This window comes from Aptenodytes patagonicus, chromosome 6 (assembly GCF_965638725.1).
Source record: "Aptenodytes patagonicus chromosome 6, bAptPat1.pri.cur, whole genome shotgun sequence".
NCBI classification, from domain to species: Eukaryota; Metazoa; Chordata; class Aves; order Sphenisciformes; family Spheniscidae; genus Aptenodytes; species Aptenodytes patagonicus.
Window position 1 is genome coordinate 179,526 of NC_134954.1, and position 19,739 is coordinate 199,264.

General features: G+C 47.4%; 2 protein-coding genes across 2 annotated transcripts; both read left to right on the forward strand.

The window, feature by feature from the left end:
- The first annotated feature begins 3,677 nt into the window (after positions 1-3,677).
- On the forward strand, positions 3,678-4,646 carry LOC143162596 (G-protein coupled receptor 35-like). Its single transcript, XM_076343279.1, has one exon. The coding sequence runs from the start codon at positions 3,678-3,680 to the stop codon at positions 4,644-4,646; it is 969 nt and encodes a 322-aa protein (XP_076199394.1).
- A 7,422-nt stretch (positions 4,647-12,068) lies between these two features.
- On the forward strand, positions 12,069-14,460 carry LOC143161527 (G-protein coupled receptor 35-like). The gene is made up of 2 exons (XM_076340612.1): positions 12,069-12,108; positions 13,499-14,460. The coding sequence occupies exon 2, from the start codon at positions 13,525-13,527 to the stop codon at positions 14,458-14,460; it is 936 nt and encodes a 311-aa protein (XP_076196727.1). The 5' UTR covers positions 12,069-12,108; positions 13,499-13,524.
- The last annotated feature ends 5,279 nt before the right edge of the window (positions 14,461-19,739 follow it).

The following is a 19,739-nucleotide window of genomic DNA, read 5'->3' on the forward strand; positions in this document are numbered from 1 at the left end:
AGTAAGTTATTTCACAGAGATGTGTAAAAGTGTGTATGTAATTGCTGGTTGTTAACCTGTCTCCATTCCACCCTCGAGCACCTACTTGTTACTCTTACAGGCAGACAGGTGACCCATGTATGTCTCCCTGTTTTAGTTCATTTTGCAGCTAAAGTCAATTGATCCTTATTGCTAACACATGCAAAAGAATATATCATGTTTTACCTCATTGTGTATTTCAGGTTGTTTGCATTATTAATCCAGTTTATTTTTATCATATTCCTTTGGTGGTCTGGGGGGGGTTGTCAGGCGGTACCAGCATATTACTAAGTACATGGCCCTACAAAACAGCCTAGACTCTGCTGACTGTCCTTCCCCTTCAAGTCAATGGGTCAGATAGATGTGAAGGGAACACTCTTAGGATGAAAGCCAGACTTGTCCAGTGCCATAAAAGCACGAAGTCCAGGAGATTTCAGAGTCGAGTCCTCCTGCCGGCTCCCCTCCTGCTGCACTGCTGAGCCCTGGCACAGAGACACCTCCTTAAAGTAGCTATCCCCAAGGGGCTGCTGCTCCCACCTGTGGGGAAGCCCTTTTAACTCTGTCTAGACCTTTGCCACCTGTGCATTGCTATTCCCTGGGTTTATGTTGTGGCACCAGGCTGGCCCCCAGGTTCACCCTCCCGGCCGCAGCTCAGTGTCAGAGTATCACCCCCCAGCTGAAACCCACAGCTGGACACAGCCGGGTCCAGAGGGACCTGGGAGATGGGTCAGGGGAGATGGGGAGTGGGTTGACCCTCTACATGTTATTCAAATGCTCCTTAGGACCAGGCTTTATTCTTTCTAAATACTGAAAAATCTCCAAAATGGCCTCCGAGCTCTGCCCAGGCAATGCTCAGAGTGCTCCAGGAGACAGTGTGGAGGAGTCTTCCCTGCCCACTTACACAGTTTCCTCTGTGACCTACATCTGCCTTCAGGAAGCTCACGGCTGCTACTCAATCTGCTGTTGTCACCTTTGAGACCGCGAGCTCAGGAGACATGAATTAATGGGACAAATCCTGAGGGAGTCAGAGTCTGGCTCCCGTCAGCTGGCCCGCAGCCAACAGACAGCAAAAGCCATGAAAATGACTATAAAATACCACTGAGGCATGTTCTTAAATATGTTTCTAAAGGTCCTGACACCTATGGTGTGCTCACTGCCACACCGGTATCTCTTGCCTGCACCCGGTTGGCAGTGACTGTCATTACCAGCTTGGGCTTTCCAGTGATGCTGATGAGCAGTGTCAGACACCTGGCTGCTTTGCAGAGGACAAGCAGGCCCATAATGTCTGTCACCTTTCTTGTAAAGACACCGAAGAGAAGCATGCTGGGTCCCCTCGCCCTGGGCTCACTGTCATGCAGATGCACGAGCACCAGCATGCCCCCTCGGAAAGGCTATCAGCCACTGCCCTGCTGCCTGCCTGGGGCATGTTCTGCAACCGTACCAGAGGCTGCACGGGCTGCTGTGCTCCCTGGGGGACCTTTTGCTGCCAGAAGGGTAATTTGCAACCATTATGGGTTTTATTTCAGAAATTATTTGTTTTCCCACAACTGAAAATATTAAATTTTAGTTGCTAGTTTGTGTGAGATGAGTGGGTGGAGCACAGACTGGGTGGAAAAATTTATGGTGAAGCATTGAGCTGATGTGAGTAGAACAACAGAGGGCACCAGAGACTCAACCATCCCAAAAAGTAGGTCATAAATGAAGCACTTTTGGGGAACAAGAGTTCATTGCGGTGTTTCAGCGCTCCCAAGCTGTCAACAGCAGGCTCTTGAGCAGCTGTGCCCTGCACAGAGCAGCACCCTGTACCGGCACCTGTGGCCCTGACATATCTCCTCCCCTGCCAGGACACCCGCATCTAAACCGCAACCTTTCTGAGGACTAAACACACCTGACAGCCCCACAAGAAGCAGGTAATATCTTTCAATTCTTCCCACGCCAGCGCGTGGCAGTGGGCTCTGCTCAGTACTTCAGGGTGTGCTTTCTCCTCTTAACTGAACCACTAGCCAAGGCTGCGTGCTTGTTAACATACACGTCAATCCTCAGCTGTACACAGATGCCTCAGTTTCCTCCTGCTTTCACAGCTGTTATACCTCACTGTTTTGCAGCCACATGTGTCATTCAGGGGGTGTCTTCATCCCTTGCTGCGGTTTCACGCTAGTGCTTCTTACCATGCCTCTTCTGTGAGTATGGAGACACCCGGCTCCAGGCACACTGCAGCACAGGACCTTGGGAACCGCCACCAGCTCTGTGCTTACATGGGGGATTCGATGTGGCTGGGATGCCTAGCGCAGACTGGAGGGCTCGGCTGCTCCTTGGGGCAGTGCTATGCATGCACAGTGGCTTTTTCACTGCGGGATGACTGCGGTAGGCTGGCAGGGAACTGCTGCAGGGTAGGTGGTATCACAGTACAGCCAAGGACCTGTGAGGCTGAAAGCCCAAGAGAGCCAGGACACTGGCTCTATGTTAGTTCCTCCATAAATTCCACCCTAAAAAAGACTGTATCCCTGTGGTTCAGTAATGCCATACCAGTTCCGGCGCTAGAGCAGGTGCTGCGCTTTCCTCCATGGTTGCCAGATCCATCTCCCAGTTTCAGACACTAAAAACAGTTCACTTAGTTCATGCAATTGGACATTTTCACTACATTTTAGATGTTGATGCTTAGAAGCTGCTGACTTATAAGGCAATGTATTTATAAGAGATTGTAGGAATCTGGGCATTTTCCTTTCCTGCCTCACTGTAAACACTTCCTTTATGAGCTTCAGACTAAGTCTGATTCATCTCCGCAGCCTCCTTGCTGGTAGCGGATGCCCTGAAATTTTTAAAGGAATACCAGGAGATAGTCTAAGTTCTTGGATTTGTGTTTTCTGCTCTAGCAACATTTTGGCTTTCTATCTTTGAAGGTTGAGATCAGGCACGTGTGCTCACTTTCCCTTCTCTGGAGACCTGTTACCTGCTAGGGCTGGTGGTACCCATGCTGAGCTATTCCTCCCCAGCAACCCACAGCGAGAGGAGTGGGTTCGTGCTTGGGGGCAGCCTGCCTGCAGCAGGCACCCACCCACCCACCACCCTGCAGCGGCATTCCCACTGCCCCCAGGAGTAAAGCCACCTGAGCTACCTTTTACGGCTGGAAGGGCTCAAGTCCTGTGGAGGTTCACAGGCCTGGCAAGAGCCAGAGCAAACCCATGGGGTGGCTTCAGCAGCAAAGCAAGGGCCTTGGAGGGCAAAGGGGGAATGCTGCCCGGCTCTGCTTTGGGCTGCCCTAAAGCCAGTGGCTCTCTGATAACCACAGCAGCAGCAAAGATAAGGGACCACAAAAATTATCATTCTGCTTTGCAGACCCTCTGCTGTTACCCAAACTGTGCAAACCAGGACTGGATGGAGGGCAAGGCAGGCTTAACCCCATAATATCTGCAAGAGAGGGTTGCCTCTGTGTTTTTGTGTTAGCTGGTGGCAAGTGACAGTATTACTTTGATGTCTGAGGGACAGACGGTGCTGATGAGCCACTGAGCCCCTCCAGGGGCTGCCTACATATGCAGTGCAGGGGTGTGAGGAGCCACAGAGCCATGAGAGCAGGGGCACTGCAGCAGGACCCAGCCCAGAGGACCTGTCCCTGAGCTCGGTCTCATGCCTGCACCCTTTTCTTGCAGAGACGGCCCAACATGGAGAACTGCACCAAAGACTACAACATGCTGCAGGATGGCATTGTGCTATTTCAACTTATCATCTACATCCCAGTGCTCTCTTTGGGGATCCCACTGAACATGATTGCCTTCTGGGTCTTCTGCTGCAAACTCAAGAGGTGGACCGAGACCAGGGTGTACATGATCAACCTCATGGTTGCAGACAGTTTTCTGCTCTTTGCCCTGCCTTTCCTGATATATTTTACTATGTACAACCATCCCATAGACAAGCTGTGTTTCACCATACAGAACATCTATTTTACAAACATGCCTATGAGCATCCTTATCATCACCCTGATTGCAACTGATCGATACATTGCGATCAAGTTCCCTCTAAAAGCAAAGATTCTTCGATCCCCGCTGAAATCGGCTTCTATCTGTGGGTTTCTTTGGATAACGCTGATAATTTATTCCTACTTAGGTCCAAAATTTCATGAAAGAAAGGAACAATTCTGCCTTCAGAAACAATCTATTCAACCTAATTATTCATTGTTATTCTCCATTATCTTTGGGTATTTTATTCCCTTAGGGATTGTGGTTTTTTGCTCAGTACAAGTCATCAAATGTCTCAAAAAGAAGATGGCCAGGAGCCCTCATGACACAAAGTTAATCCAGAAAGCAATCCACATTGTTTCTGTGAATTTGTGTGTGTTCATTGTATGTTTTTCACCTTTCTACATCACACTGCTCTTGCGGTTTGCAGTGGATGTTGCTGGAGCTTGTTCTCTGCTCTCAGAAGTTAGAGCCTCTATTCAGATCTGTGCATGCTTAGCAAATTCTAACTGCTGTTTGGATGCATTTTGCTATTACTTTGCAGCCAAGGAATTTCCGGAATTTCCTTCTCTGTTCCCCACTTGTATATCAATGAGGTCCAAGATGAAGCAAAGCCAAGAGTCACAACCACCCACAGCTCAAGTCATGACATCAACAAGGTGTAGTGCACCATAGGTGTTAAGAGCCACAGTGCTGCTGAAGTTTTGAGGCAGAGGGGATGGGACCACCTACAGTATTTGCAATCATTGTAGGTATAGGCATACCTGCAAAAAGGGGCAACCCCCTCCAAGGAGTCTGATATTAACTTGAATTTTGTCCTTCTGTCCTCAGTGACTTGGCTCCAGCTCTGATTGTTGTCTTGGATCATTGTATTGCAGCTTCAGGTGTCTCCTGGTCAAGAGGGAGAGCCACGTGGTATGGAGAATAGATGATAAGGCCATTGTTTCTGCCATGCGCTTATCTGTACATATCATGCAGCTAAACATAGGAAACTGAGCACCCTTATAGCAATACACAAATCCACTTCTAGTACTGTAATATATATGGTCACTTAAAAACAAGAAAAAGCCCCTGTACTACAATGCCAAACCTAATACAACGGTATTAGGTAGTTTCCTGCCAACCTATATAATTTCAAAGCTTGCAGCTATCACCAGGATGCAGCTATTGCTGTGCATTGAGTAAAGTGCAGGAGTCAGACAGTGGCCTGAGACTATTGCCCCATTCCTGCCATGTAACACTTGTATTAGCTTGTGGCAACGCCCTGGCATTTGTGAGCCTAAAATCATTGTGGGTGTAAATAAAGCCACTACTGCATGGAAAAACTGAGCTACACAAAAGCATTGTGGACCACAAAACAGACCCTTAGCATTGTGCATATCAAGTATAAAGCTGTGAAGATCTGATCTCACCTAAGCACTACCGTAAGCCCTGGTGACAGGTTTGTTGTTGTACTTTAATGGGATCAAATCTTCAATGGGTGTCCTGTCTGGTGAGAGGTGATTCCATCTGCCTGAGTTGTGGCAGCCTCACACTGCAGGAGTGTTGATGCCCAGAAAACAGCAGTGAGCCACACAAAGGAGATGCAGCCCTGATCCCTCCCTCATCATCCATGAACAGTTTTCAGGGGAGGTTTGATGAGAGTGGGGTGTGTAAGGCCCTTTTGCAGAGATAGGGCACACCCACGGCTGAAGGCTTCTCAGCATTGCCCTGTGTGACAAAGCATTGCTTTGGATTTGGGTTTTTTCCTCTTTCAGCTGCTTGGACAGTGCACAGCAGGGGTTCAAAAGCTCTCCTGCACCTCATTTTGAGACATTTAACTCTTTCCATGCATTATACACACAGCCTTGATCTATCCTAGCTGGATCCCAGACCAGGCATTCAGTTTTAATGTCTGGCTTTCCAGGTACCAAATTCCTCTATAATACCTGTGCTTGCTGACTATGCACCATGTATCCTCCCACTCCACAGGGAAGTGACAACAGAGCAGCTCAAAACAGTTAAGCCACAAAGGGAGGTCTTGGGGCACCGGAAGGAAGCGACCCATGGAGAAACCTGGGCTGAGAGGGGAGCAAGTGCCAGGGCGTGACTACTTCGTGTTTATCTGCATAGAAATTTCATCTAACATTTTACCACATAGTCACTTCAATAACTTCAAGTCAGCGTGGGAAACATTATAGAGTTTTTGAAATGCATGTGATATAGCTGTATCTCGGTTGGCTTCATGATCCTCGACTTTCAGTGTCTTCTGACTTGTAAACCCCTAAAAAATTCCTCCAGGGAAACCCATATTCTGCTCATTTAAACCTACAGACAATTAACTTTCTTAGTGACAACTTACAAATAGTTCCCCTGCAAGTGGCCTGCCACCTTCTAGTCTCTGCAGACCACATGCTGAAACTACTCTCGAGACATTGGCCAAACAACATCATAGGAAATGACTATTCCCATCACAGAAAGTACTTCCCATCCAAATGTTAGATCTACCTGCTTTGTGTCAATACTTTGGCAGAGGTCCCAGCATGATGGAAGCTGCAGTGAGCAACTGCAGCATAAAAATGTATGAAACTACTCAGGTCATTCAGTTGATCATTTATGTCCCAGTTTTCTTCTTTGATGTATTATTTAATGCTCTGGCATTACTGGTATTTCACTGCAAGCAGAGGAAAAGGGCCATGTGTGTACATGACCAACTTAATCATTGCACACTGGCCCTCATTCTGCCTTTTACAGTCTCTTTTCAAAGACAGGAAAAGATACAAGAGACAAATACTGCCTGATCTTAAAAACCATCTATTGCTTAAGGAGATGTGTGAGTGTTGTCACCCTTGTAGCTGTCAACAAATACACTGCAATTAACTATCCTCAGAGAGCAAGAGGATTAGGGTCCTCATTAGCCCATTCTCCTTTATGGTGTGCCGTTGATTTTCATGACAGGCATCACTTACGTGTCCAGGCAAGTGGTCTTCAGCAAGGAGAAAGACTTCTGTTTTCAGAAACAGTGCAGAGGGCCTTCAAAAACACTTTTGGCTCTAGCATCCCCTTCTGGGATTTTGCATCTCATTGGTTATAATGAATGCCTGTTCCAAACAGATTATTATGAAAAATTCTATTATTTTGAAAAAAGATGAAGGTTGATTCATATCAACCTGTTATCCTACTGTTAATCCAGAAAGCAAACAACTTATTTTTTTTCCAAACCCGGTCACATTCATGTTTTCTCCCTGTTAACATGGGGCACCTTGTCCAATTTATAATGGGCTCCAATTAGGTCATCTACTCTGAAATACAAACAGTGATGCTTTTGTGCATGTGGCCTCATGTATAGGCCTCATAGTATAGCAAATACTAACTGCTGTTGAGATGCCATTTGCTACTGTTTTGCAACCAAAGAATTTCAGAGCACTTTCTTCTTACCCAAGCCTATAGTTTTTAAATCAAGGAAGGATCACAGACAAGGCACGCTATTAAACTAAACAGCTGCCGTGGTTTCACCCCAGCCAGAAGCTAAGCACCACACAGCCGCTTGCTTATTCCCTGTCGGTGCCAAAACCAGTACAACAGCTGCACTAAAGAATTTACAGTTGGCATTCCTATACATAAGCAAGTTTACTGCATGTAGAGCTGTATGAAATGAATGTTTTTTTCCTGTCGGAAGCAAACTGAGGTCTCCCACCGTTCACGTTCTAAATTTATAAAATTAAGTGTTCCTTTTTCTTACTGTGAAGTGGAAATTTGTTGACTTCACAATCCCTGTCATCATTAAGTAATATTTTTTGTTGTTTGTACTGAACACTATGAAAACAAAAAAGGAAACATTCTTTTGCAAGTGAAAATAAAGCTATCTCATAGTAATATATCTATAAATAAATATTCATTTATTACCATTATACATCAGAGTCCCGTATTATTAACGCTAAACCTATACTGGAGATTGTGAGAGGAGACTTAGCTACCATGATATCAGATCTGCCTTACAACAGGGTATTTATAGTGCAACCCAAAGATGAGCAAGGAATTTTCTGATTACCTGAAGACGTATGTACTACCTTGGACAAAAATTATTATCTGGTTTACATGTCAAGTTATAATGATGGTTATGATGGGTTTCTGACACCTTTCTTCAGTCTGAACAAAACCTCAGCTCCCTGAGTGCTCCCAGTAAATGGAAGAGATGAGTTATCAGCACCTGGGCCACAATAAACTACCAGCCAGCATACAGCACTGGAATAGCAATCCATGAGGACAGCGACATGGTTATCCACAAATCTTTCCCATTTCCTAGCACAAGATTCTGGCTAACAGTAGCGGGGAGCAGCAGCCACAGTCCATCAGCAGCTCCAACAAGCAGAGCTGGACCACTGCATTCTGCTAACATTTCAGCAAGATATAATCTCTGTCCCTTAAAAGAAAAAGATGCTTACAATGGCTTAAACTTTAAATGAGCAAATTGATGCTGCAGTCAAAATTTAGGCTTGAGAGAAAAAAAAAAAACCCGCAAGGAAAAGCCTACAAAGTAATCTAGAATCTTGCTTCTAAGTGAGTAGCCATCAGATTTAGAATTTTTGGCCCTTCTAAGCAGGGAAGGCAGGGGCTGGCATAAGACAGTATTTTGCTGTTTGGTGGCATTTGGGCAGGCCTGAAATCTGAGTTCTCACCAGAGGCTTGGGCTCCAGCAGCACTCCTCTCGCAGAGGCTGAAGGACATATATTGGGGAGTTCTGCATTTTAGCGAGTTGGGTGCTGCTTTCAGGTTTTGGAGGTATCTCTGAGTTTTTGGTTTCTTAGTGCAGCGCAGTTGTTCCAATCGTGAGCATTGCCTGGGAGTCTCCAGGGGACTCTGCAAGCACCGCAGCAGCAGTAGGCAGCTGGGAAGCACAGGCTTTGCCATGCTCTCCCCAGTATGTTTGCACAGAGATACACAGACGATCCCTTTAGTGTTGATGCTGCAGGAGTACAGAGAGGGCTATAGTAGAGAGAGCCCTGCAAGTGCGTCATCTGCCGTGGTTCAGTTCCTGTGCAGTGCTAAGGAAGGGGAAAGGGGAAACAGTCTCAACAGCCATGGTTGCTCATTGTGTGAGGTTGACACAGTTAGCCTAACACCACAATTTCACAGGCTTTCCATGCTAAAAGTAAGACTGACACGTTTTGCTCCCAACCCCGTAGTTTTGTTTTGGTCAAGATCTACTGTTGCAACATCACGTCGTCCCATGAGAAATCCAGGAAAAAAATCATATGGGGCAGAGGCACTGCAGAACCCAAATACCGCAGGGCAGGGCAGTGTCCCGTGTTGCCCTTGCATGTGTGGAGGGGGGTACTGGTACCTCTCTCACTTTGCCAGAGGCCCTGTCCCACTGTGATGTGCCAGCGGCTGTAGCCAGCAGGGACAGTATCTGGGAGGCAGAGGAGACTGAGATCTTCCCTGGCAGGGAAAGGAGGCAGGAGTCCATCAAACCTGAGCTGTCCTGTCTATTAACAATCTGTACCAGGAGCACAGGAAAACCTCATGAAAAGACTTTCTTTGGCTGGGAAACAGCCTCAAGCAGGACATCAGTCAGAGGTTACAAGGGAAGGAAAAACAATTGTGCAGAACAGAAATAAGTCTTAGAGATCAAGAAGTGTAAAGATCAAACAGGTCTAGCAAATTCTTCCCTTAGATATGAAAAGCTAACTATATACACAAATTACAAGCAAAGAAGTGAGATCACCCAGTACTGCTATTGATAAAAACAACAAAATTGTCCAGGTATGTCCTAAAAACTACCCAATTACTTTGTCACAGCTTTCAGTAAGAATGAGGAACCCAAGAAGTCCAGAATTTTAAAGGAATTGGCACATGAACTCTCACACCAGCAATAAGGCTTTTAAATAAATCAGCCAAAATAAGATTGGGGGCAGAGACCAACAAACACAGTCCCTTCTTTAGGATGTGGGAAGAAAGGGAAGGGTCTGGCCAGTAACAGCTCTACTATGCTCAGACCTGAAAAATGTGAAGTTTCACAATACATCTGAATAACATTAAATGGGAGGGAACAAATATAAAGGCAAAAGTTAAGTGGTGCTTCACCTTACAGGACTGTTTTGCCTCACTGGCTTCTTTCACTAAGAAAATCACTTTTCCAGCCAAGGTGTGGTAGACATTGGTGTTAGTAGGTCCTTTGGACCAACTAACCTTTGGACCAAAAGGTCCTTTGGAGCACATTGCGAGTGGTAATGCACTTTGTACAGGCACTGGTATTCAGCGGTGCTGTAGGCCCTTGGACTACCCTGCCAGCAAGGAAGTGAGAAAACAGCATGAGTGTCACCTGCACTGCGCCACATGGTGACAGCACTCACGGGGCTGAGACAAGCTGAGAACTGCAGAGGCAGGGGAAAATACCAAGTGAGCATCATCGGTCCATGGCAGAGGTGATAAAACCTGCAACTGGATGGAAGAAGGGGGCCATCAGCAGCTGCAAGAGCCTAGAGGGTGGCTGAGGGAGCCAAGGTGGAGAGAAGAGAAGCATGAGGATCCTGACCCAGCAGTGTCCAGGAATCTGACAGGGACCTGAGAGCCACACCAGGAGACATGTAAGTTCTCTGCAGATAACACTTCATCATAGCTTTGCCAACTGGTAGCCGGTGTTGAGTTGCTCCTGGTGAACCTGGTGATCATAGCCAGCTGCTTTGTGCCTGGTGACACGGTTTGAACCTCCCTTGAAGCCTCACCGGGCTAATGGGAGACATAGCTGCCCTCATCTGGCGACCACAGCACCAAGCTGTGGATGGGAAGCATCACACTGGAGAGATGCTATGAGCTGAGCTCCCTCCAGGCTTGATTTTGACTGCTCATGGTTAATACCAGTAGTGATTGCCTTGACATAGACAATAGGAGTGTGTGGACAACACTTGAGGATGATGTAAAGTGAAGTATTTTTTGTACAGTGGTGAAACTGTCACAACCCAGGAGCTGGATGACTTTGAAAACTAAAGCACTAACAAGGACCATGACATGAAAATGATGGTGGTTGGTGATCAACGAGCTGGGTGTACTAATATGTCAGTAACTACTTATAAGCATCCACCAAGAAGCAGCCACAAGAAAGGCAAAAGCAGTCCCTGGAAACTCAGGAGAATTATTTAAGCTAAGCTCTATACTGACTATACACTAGCAAGGAATTAATCTCAAAGGCTGGTTTGTAATGTACAGACAGACAATGCAGAAATACCCCTGAAGCTGCTCTAAGATGACCTGGAAAGTGGGAAGGGGAAACGTGTTTGCCCAAGACAGCAACTCAAGGTACTAACAGCGGGACCTTTGAGCTTGTTGATCAACTTGTCTGAGCTGTTCTTGTAAATGGGTTGCAATGGACAGCCAAGGAGGAGCCCCTGGCCAGCAGGCGTCTGCAACCGCAGAGCAGTCACAAAGTCAGCAGGTCACAGGGTCACGGTGCCATGCTTTCTCAGAATTGCTGGCTGATGAGAACTATGGAAGATGAGAGAATTACCATGATTCAGAGTGAAACCCAGCTATAATAATCACAGAAATATCTGCAAACCACAGCCCTCACCTCTCCAACAGCTCTGTGAATGGAACTAGGGGCCCACCAGGGCTACTATGTCCTGGGGCTCAGCAGCGTGACAGCAGGTGGCAGTCCCTGCTCCAGCCCCAGTGGGAGTGGCAGTCTAGAAGGCAGAGAGGAGACCTCAGGACCCTCCAGGGCAATGGGTCCCCTCCAAGCAATGTGCACAGCCTATTGGGTGAGGAAGGTCAACGGGCATTGCCCAGTGAGACATCAGGCACTGCAAAGTAAATCAAAGGAAAAACCCAAAGCCATTCCATCGCCGGAGGAACTGCTGCAGGGCTGCATGGCAGATGAGCATTTCACCTTGCTGCAGGGCTATTGAAGGCTTCTCAGTCAACAGGGGGTGGTACGAGCCATGCCAGTGGTGACAGAGGAAGCTCAACCCCGGGGAAATGCGTTGAGGAGGGGCGGGGGTGCTTCCTCCACCAGCGTTGCTGCTATCACAGCCACCGACAAATGGTCACTGCAGGACACCTCGCTGGTCACGTGCCAGGAGCACCACTAGGAGGGCTCATTGTGCCTGCGCACCGCACCGCAGCTGGTCTGGAGGAACATTCACTCTCTCTAAGGACAGCGAGCGAGCAGGTAATTCCTCCTGGCTATTTGCTGACCTGGTTATTTGAGCTCTGCAAGGCACTGCCTTTCCCCAGCTGTGGTGAGACACCAAAATGGTGGTGGAGAAACTGAGAGGGCTGGAGCCTGTGTATTTTCAAAGGCTCATTTTGATACTGGCGACATTAGACATGTTTTGGATGCTTAAGGGCTGTCTCAGCCTTTGCTAGATCTCCCTTTTGTCCATTATGATCTACCCTTATATCTTCTGGGCTCATAACACATTCCGCATGTCCAAAGCACAGCGCTGCTGCAGGTGTTGGCTGTAGCACATTCCCTCACCTCCAAAGAGGTCTCCTGGCATAATTCCTCAGCAGCATGATTTTGAAAGCTAGCCGAGAGCTGCAGATGCACATAGATGCTGCAGCACTGCCCTATGGTTTGCTCGCTCAGGATGCTTTCGAGCCCCGGGAACCTGCACCCGTGGAGCCATGTTCCCCTTGCAGGGAAAATCCAAAGACATCTCATACTTCCTGGGTCTTTTCTGTCCATGAACAGTTGCACCTGGAATATACTCCTGCCTTAACTCCTCCAAAGCAGGAGGGCAAACAGCAATAGTGCCCTTAGATCCAGGGTGATAAAACCACCCACTAGACCCGACACAGCTCATCTCTCTATTTCACATCGCTGCTGATCACATTTCTTGCCATGGCATTGGTAAGGTTTTTTTTGTCTTGGAATTGTGGCAGATTGCTCTAATATTTCTGAGATGAAGACCAACTTTCACGATCCTTGAAAGGCAGCATGCAGACTCTGATTCTTGCTGCAGACCACTAAATGCTACCACTGAGTACAGTATTCAATGGCAGCTAAAACTAATGAGAGATGTATTAATAATTGCTCTTATCACTAATGATAAGTGATGCAGAGACAGCTCAGGACTGAAGGAGAAGACAGCTGTCCTTTTGCTGCACATCTCCCGGAGCATTTTGAGCTATGAGGATGCTGGCTGGCTTTTCCTGAGCACCACTATAAGGAAAGACATGAGAGCTGGGTTTAGGCATCCCCTTTCCATTATCAGACGGTTGTAACAGCTCACGTAACTCCTAGTTGCAGGATACGTGCTGCTGCATGATCAGAGTCTGGCCCAAAACAGAGGCCCAAGCATTTTCCCCTGCTGCACTCCGTGAGCAGTCTTCCCCACATGGGACCCACATGGGCTTTTCTCTCCTCCACAACTGATCAAGCTCATGTCCCGCTCCCTCCCCTTCCCGCTAGGTACCCTACAGCCAGCTGTGCAGAGTCATCTCCACGGTCTGGTTTTCACTGTTGGTAAAGCCCTGAACTATCTGAATTAATCACCGATTCAGTCAAGAGTCTAGCTTCTAAAAGATTTAATCTGCTTTTGCAGGAACTGTGCCTCTTAATACCCCCAAAATGAACCTCAGCAGCTGCAGTATCACTGCCTATGAAAGTTTTCCGCTTGTCCAGCTGTGTGTTTACATCCCAGTTTTGCTTTCGGGCATTTTGCTGAACGTGTTGGCACTGTGGGTGTTCTGCTGCAAACTCAGCAAATGGACAGAAACCAGAGTATACATGGTCAACTTGGCTGTGGCTGACTGCTTGCTGCTCTTCACTTTGCCTTTTAAAACTTTATCCCAGTTCCATCAGCTGAAGGTAGGTAGATGGTGCCTGGTTCTGGAAGGTGGCTATTTCATAAATCGCTTAATGAGCATCGGTATCATCACTGCCATAGCAGCTGATAGGTACCTTGCAATCAAGTACCCTTTGAAAGCCAAGGTGCTGAGGTCGCCGCTGAAGGCAGCTTTTGCCTCTGGATTTCTTTGGATAGTCACCATCTGTGTGATGTCCCTTATTAAAAAGTTAGAGGACCGAGGACAAGATGAACTTTGCTTTGAAAAATCTTCCGTTAAGCCCTCAGTGATCACACTGTGTGCTATTATTGTAGGGTTTTTCATACCACTGATTATCTTGAGTTATTGCTCCATACAAGTCATTGCAGAACTCATGAGAAAGAAGAATGAAAACTGCCACAAGGAAAAATTAATCAGGAAGGCCGTCTACATCGTGTCTGCAAACATGGCTGTGTTCATCGTATGCTTTTTACCTCTTTACCTTGGGCATCTCCTTCGCTTTGTAATGGACTCTATCAGCTCCAACTGCTCTGCAATACAGAGGGTTAATAATTTTGTTCACCTTGCTTCAGTCCTCGCAAACACAAACTGCTGCCTGGATGCTATTTGTTACTACTTTGTCAACAAGGAATTTAAGGAAGCATCTCCCAAGTTAGTGAAGTCCAAATCAGAAGCCAGTGAAGAAGTTGAAATTCAGCTCCCATGCATAACACATTAGTGCAAAACACATGCAGCACTGTCCTGGTTTCGGCAGGGATAGAGTTAATTTCCTTCCTAGTAGCTGGTACAGTGTTTTGGATTTAGGGTGAGAACAATGTTGATAACACACCAACTTGTTTTAGTTGTTGCTGAGCAGTGTTTACACTAGTCAAGGACTTTTCAGCTTCCCATGCTCTACCAACTGAGAAGGCTGGAGGGGCACAAGAAGCTGGGAGGGGGCACAGCCAGGACAGCTGACCCAAACTGGCCAAAGATATATTCCATACCATGGGACATCATGCTCAGTATATAAAGCTGGGGGAAGAAGAAGGAAGGGGGGGACGTTTGGAGTGATGGCGTTTGTCTTCCCAAGTAACCGTTACGCGTGATGGAGCCCTGCTTTCCTGGGGATGGCTGAACACCTGCCTGCCCATGGGAAGTAGTGAATGAATTCCTTGTTTTGCTTTGCTTGCGTGTGTGGCGCTTGCTTTACCTCTTAAACTGACTTTATCTCAACCCATGAGTTTTCTCACTTTTACCCTTCTGATTCTCTCCGCCATCCCACCGGGGGGGAGTGAGCGAGCGGCTGCGTGGTGCTTAGTTGCCAACTGAGGTTAAACCACGACAGTCCTTTTTGGCGCCCAACGTGGGGCTCGAAGGGTTCAAGATAATGACAGGTTTGATTGGAATGTGCTAGATCGAATTTATAGCTGTTATAGCTGTTTAGCTATTAATTGGCAGGCTCCTGTGCTTGCCATGGGGCTTGCTTGCCTCACTGTATATTAGAGTCTAGTGCTCGTTAGTGGCTGCTTTTTGCTTTCGCTGCTTGCTGTACTGCTGTACTGCTTATCATCATATTCTACTGTGCCTGGGAACATTTTGATAACAGCAATGGCGATATGCCTGGGCTGGCAGATGGCCAGGGCATCGCTGCTGTTTCTGTGCTGTTGTACTGGACAGGCTGGAACTCCAGTGTGAACTCGAGTCGAAGGGACTGTGACCTGTGGATGAGTCCATGTGGGAGCAGGACACCCCAAAGCGTCTGTGGCCGTGGATAAGCCCATGCCAGAGCAGGTACATCTTGAAGCGTCTGTGGCCGCGATTATGTTTGTGCTACAGCAGGTTTACTTCTGAAGGGACTGTGGCTGCGAGTAAGGCCACGCTGGAGCAGGTATATCTCTGAAGACATTGTGGTCCATGGAGAAGGCCGTGCTGGAACAGATGCATCTCAAAGTGACTGTGGATAAGTCTGTGCCGCAGCAGGTGTACCCCTGGAGAGACTGTGGCTCATAGATAAGGCTCCACTTGGAGCAGGTACTACCCTAAGGGACTGCAGTCTGTGGATAAGTCCAAGCCGGAGCAGGGGCAAGGGGAGGAGTTCATTGCGATGTTAAACCCTATGGTTTGATCCGAAGGGACCAGGGGTGGAGATTGTAATGGAAACACCTTTAAATTGTTGTAACCCATGATTTGAGTTGCATGTTATAGGAATTACTATAGCAGAAACCCCTTGTTGCTAGCCAGGCTAGGAGCAAGGGGAGGAGTTCATTGCAATGTTAAACGCTATAACCTGGCCCAAAGGGACCAGGGGTGGAGATGATTGTAATGGAAATACCTTTAAATTGTTGTAACCCATGATTTGAGTTGCGTGTTATAGAAATTACTATAGCAGGAACCACCTGAACCAGTGGAGGACAAGCCTTACAAGAAGCAGTGCAAGTGCAGCAGTGACCCGACCTGAGCTGGCTTTGGTACCCAGTAACTCCACGCAACACACCACCTCTCCTGTCCTGAGCGACCACCATCACAGATGGAGCCCAAAGTCACGGACTAAATGAACTCAATGGATATTTCATGGACATTTCTGGACATTTTACAGACATTCCACAAGGGTGGTCCATAGACTAAGGGAATGATATCTGTGTGTTATATCAAAGGATGGAAAGCGGGGTGGGTGGTTAATGAGGTTGCACTGGAAAATATGGGACTTGAGCATGACGTAGATGGTATAGAATAAGGGGTGGATACTGTCCTGGTTTCGGCAGGGATAGAGTTAATTTCCTTCCTAGTAGCTGGTACAGTGCTGTGGTTTGGATTTAGGGTGAGAACAATGTTGATAACACACCGATGTTTTAGTTGTTGCTGAGCAGTGTTTACACTAGTCAAGGACTTTTCAGCTTCCCATGCTCTACCAACTGAGAAGGCTGGAGGTGCACAAGAAGCTGGGAGGGGGCACAGCCAGGACAGCTGACCCCAACTGGCCAAAGATATATTCCATATCATGTGACGTCATGCTCAGTATATAAAGCTGGGGGAAGAAGAAGGAAGGGGGTGATGTTCGGAGTGATGGCGTTTGTCTTCCCAAGTAACCGTTACGCGTGATGGAGCCCTGCTGTCCTGGGGATGGCTGAACACCTGCCTGCCGATGGGAAGCAGTGAATGAATTCCTTGTTTTTCTTTGCTTGCGTGCACGGCTTTTGCTTTACCTCTTAAACTGACTTTATCTCAACCCATGAGTTTTCTCACTTTTACCCTTCTGATTCTCTCCCCCATCCCACCGGGGGGGGAGTGAGCGAGCGGCTGCGTGGTGCTTAGTTGCCAACTGAGATTAAACCACGACAAGCACACATTTTATACTTGCTATGTTCAAGTTCAGCTGGGACTCAATAGCATGCTTTCACACTTTCTTTTTGTGTGAGTGGGATGGAGGGACTTTCTGCTAATGGGAAGGATTCAGACACATGACAATTAGCCCTGATTCAGACAACCACAGCAGTCCAGATCCTGATGTAATGATCTAGGTTGCCACTGATAATTCTCTGCCTTATGCAAATTTGAGTAAAATGATAGCTTTCCCCTGCAAAAACTGTCTTTCATTTTCCCAGAAAACCCAAAACAAGTACAGCCAGTGGTAAAGGGGATTTTTGTCCCTCCTCCCCACCTTGGATCAGTTTTTATGAAGCTGTAGCTGTGACAAAGAAACAGAAGTTATTCCAAATATCAAAAAAAGAAAAAAAAGTCAAAGTGAAACCACTGCAGAAAAAGAAAGGAGGATGTTTTTATAAGTCACAAACTTCTTGTTTTTTAGTTGGTAATAATGCACAATCACAGTAGCAGAGGCATATTTAGCCTGCTTTAGACAAGTTTACAGCACCATTCATACTATGTAAGAGCTACAAAATGGTCATCAACTGCAATACAAAGTCAGAAGAAATTGCAGTTGCTTGTACTGGGGAAAAAATCTACATCAAAAGCATTTGAGTCAAATGGCATTAAAGCTACTATCCAAAGAGTTGGGGTGGGGCAGTGGGAATAAGGACTCTGTATTAGGCGGCTATTCAACCTTATAACGTAAAGGACTATCTAAAGAAAGTGGCAGCAAGTTGTTCCAAAGTATCCAATATAAATAAAGTCATGTTACTGGCACAGAGTGTAGTCTCTTAATGACTTAAATGGAAAAGGTGGGGGATTGGGTGGTAGGGGATCTGCTCTGCTGTCTGTCCCCAAAAGGGACAGCTCATGTCCCTGGCTGTCCAAGCGAGGAGCAGGGGGTATGAGCTGCAACAGAGACTGGGATTTTCAAAGGCAGAACAGTGCATGCCACCCTGTGATGCACTTACCCACAAACAGCTAAGTAGATAAAACCGCTAACTAGCCCCTTGGTAATGATGCTCAGACAGCACCCACGTGCCCCGGGATTGGACGTACCAGGCACATACCTCCACCCACGTTTCCTGACGCTGGGCTGGTCTTTCATCTGCCTGCACATGCTGGGCCAAACCCTGCTGCCACCTCAGTGGCCTTACAGCCCCACTTCCAGCTCAGCCTTTGCCTCTCCTCCTACTCAAGGCACGTGCCAAAAGGCACAAACCTCTTAAAGAGAGACCTTGCTGCAGGTCTCTGCTCTCACCGTTGAGCAGAGCCCTCCATCCACCTGCCCAGCAAAGCCCACGCCACCTGCACAGGACAGTTGCAAAGCCCTGACAACTTCTCAAGGGGATGTAGGCTTCTCACCATGCTTGCCAGAGATTCAGGCAGAAATGGGGAAATCTGCTCTGTCATCACCAAAACCTGAGAGCAGGATCTGGCCTTCGTTCACTGCACAATGGGAAGGGGAAGTAGAAGAGGCTCTGGTTGCTAAGACGGCCTTTTAGGGAGGTTGGTTTCTCCCCTCTTCTACCCCTACTTTCTTTGAAAAGATCAAAGCAGCAACGAATGGTGCTGTGCATGCAGAGATGGGTATCTCCTCCCAGCTCAGCCCAAGGTGCGGCACGGCCCTGGCAGTGATTTCACACTGCTCAGCCTGGTGCAGCAGGGCTCACGCTTTGCCTTCCCCAGCCCTGTGTGCTGATGGGTCTCCTGCATCGCTGTAGTAACATATGCACCTTAGTGACTTTAATTTGATGGACGGCTCCCAAATAACCCTAAACATACCTTTAAGATTTCCTCCCCAGTATGGCATTTGTATGCTGAGAGCCCAGTGATTTGAGAGATTACCTGGTTGCCAGTGTGTTTTTTCTACGCCCCCAGTCTCACTAACATGGGTGCGAGCTCTTCAGAGGTGAAAGCTCTGCACAAACCAAACTGCTATTTCAGATGCGCAGGAAAAAAATACTTCTTCTCCAGTAACCACTAATTAAGTGGGTGGAGGAGATACAAAGCTGCCTACAAACAAAGCATTTCTGAGCAGATTCTGCTAAGCTGTCTCACTCCAAGTAATGCCCCTTCCTCTAGCAGCCATTCGCCCAGAAATACACACCATGAAAGCTTGGCCAAAGACAGCCAAACTTCCTCACCACAGAAACCTCACACCAAAGCCTCTACAGCAATGAGTCCTCAGGTGCTTACTGGGGTTTGGAGAAGGAGGGAGCCTCAGAGGGGCTGTGGAGGAGACAGTCGGGTTGTGCCAGTGCAGGATGGTACTGGGCAGGGAGTGCAGGGATGATCCTCACTGCCACAGCCAGCCTCTGCAGCAGCTCTGAGCAGGACCACGGCAACTCCTAATGACTGCCCAGAAGCAGCTGGTTAATGAGGGCAAAGAGGCAGGAAAGCATGTTTCACTCTCAGAAAAGAGGTGTGATAAACTATCCCTTTGACATAGGACCAAAACCTCTGTTCTTCACCATTTGAGCAGGGTCTATCCAAGTATAGGGCATATATATAGGCCTGAAATATTTGTGCCAAATTTTTACCGAACCAAAGCAGGGAGCCTAGCTTGAAAGCCAAAGGCCAGAAAGGCAGAAGTATGAAGTGTTCATCTTGGTAGAACAATGTCAGCAGACAGAAGTGGAGCGGGAG

What these genes read in the sequence shown, in the direction of transcription:
- LOC143162596 (XM_076343279.1), top strand. Translation starts at nt 3,678, where the DNA reads ATGGAGAACTGCACCAAAGACTACAACATGCTGCAGGATGGCATTGTG.
- LOC143161527 (XM_076340612.1), top strand. Translation starts at nt 13,525, where the DNA reads ATGAACCTCAGCAGCTGCAGTATCACTGCCTATGAAAGTTTTCCGCTT.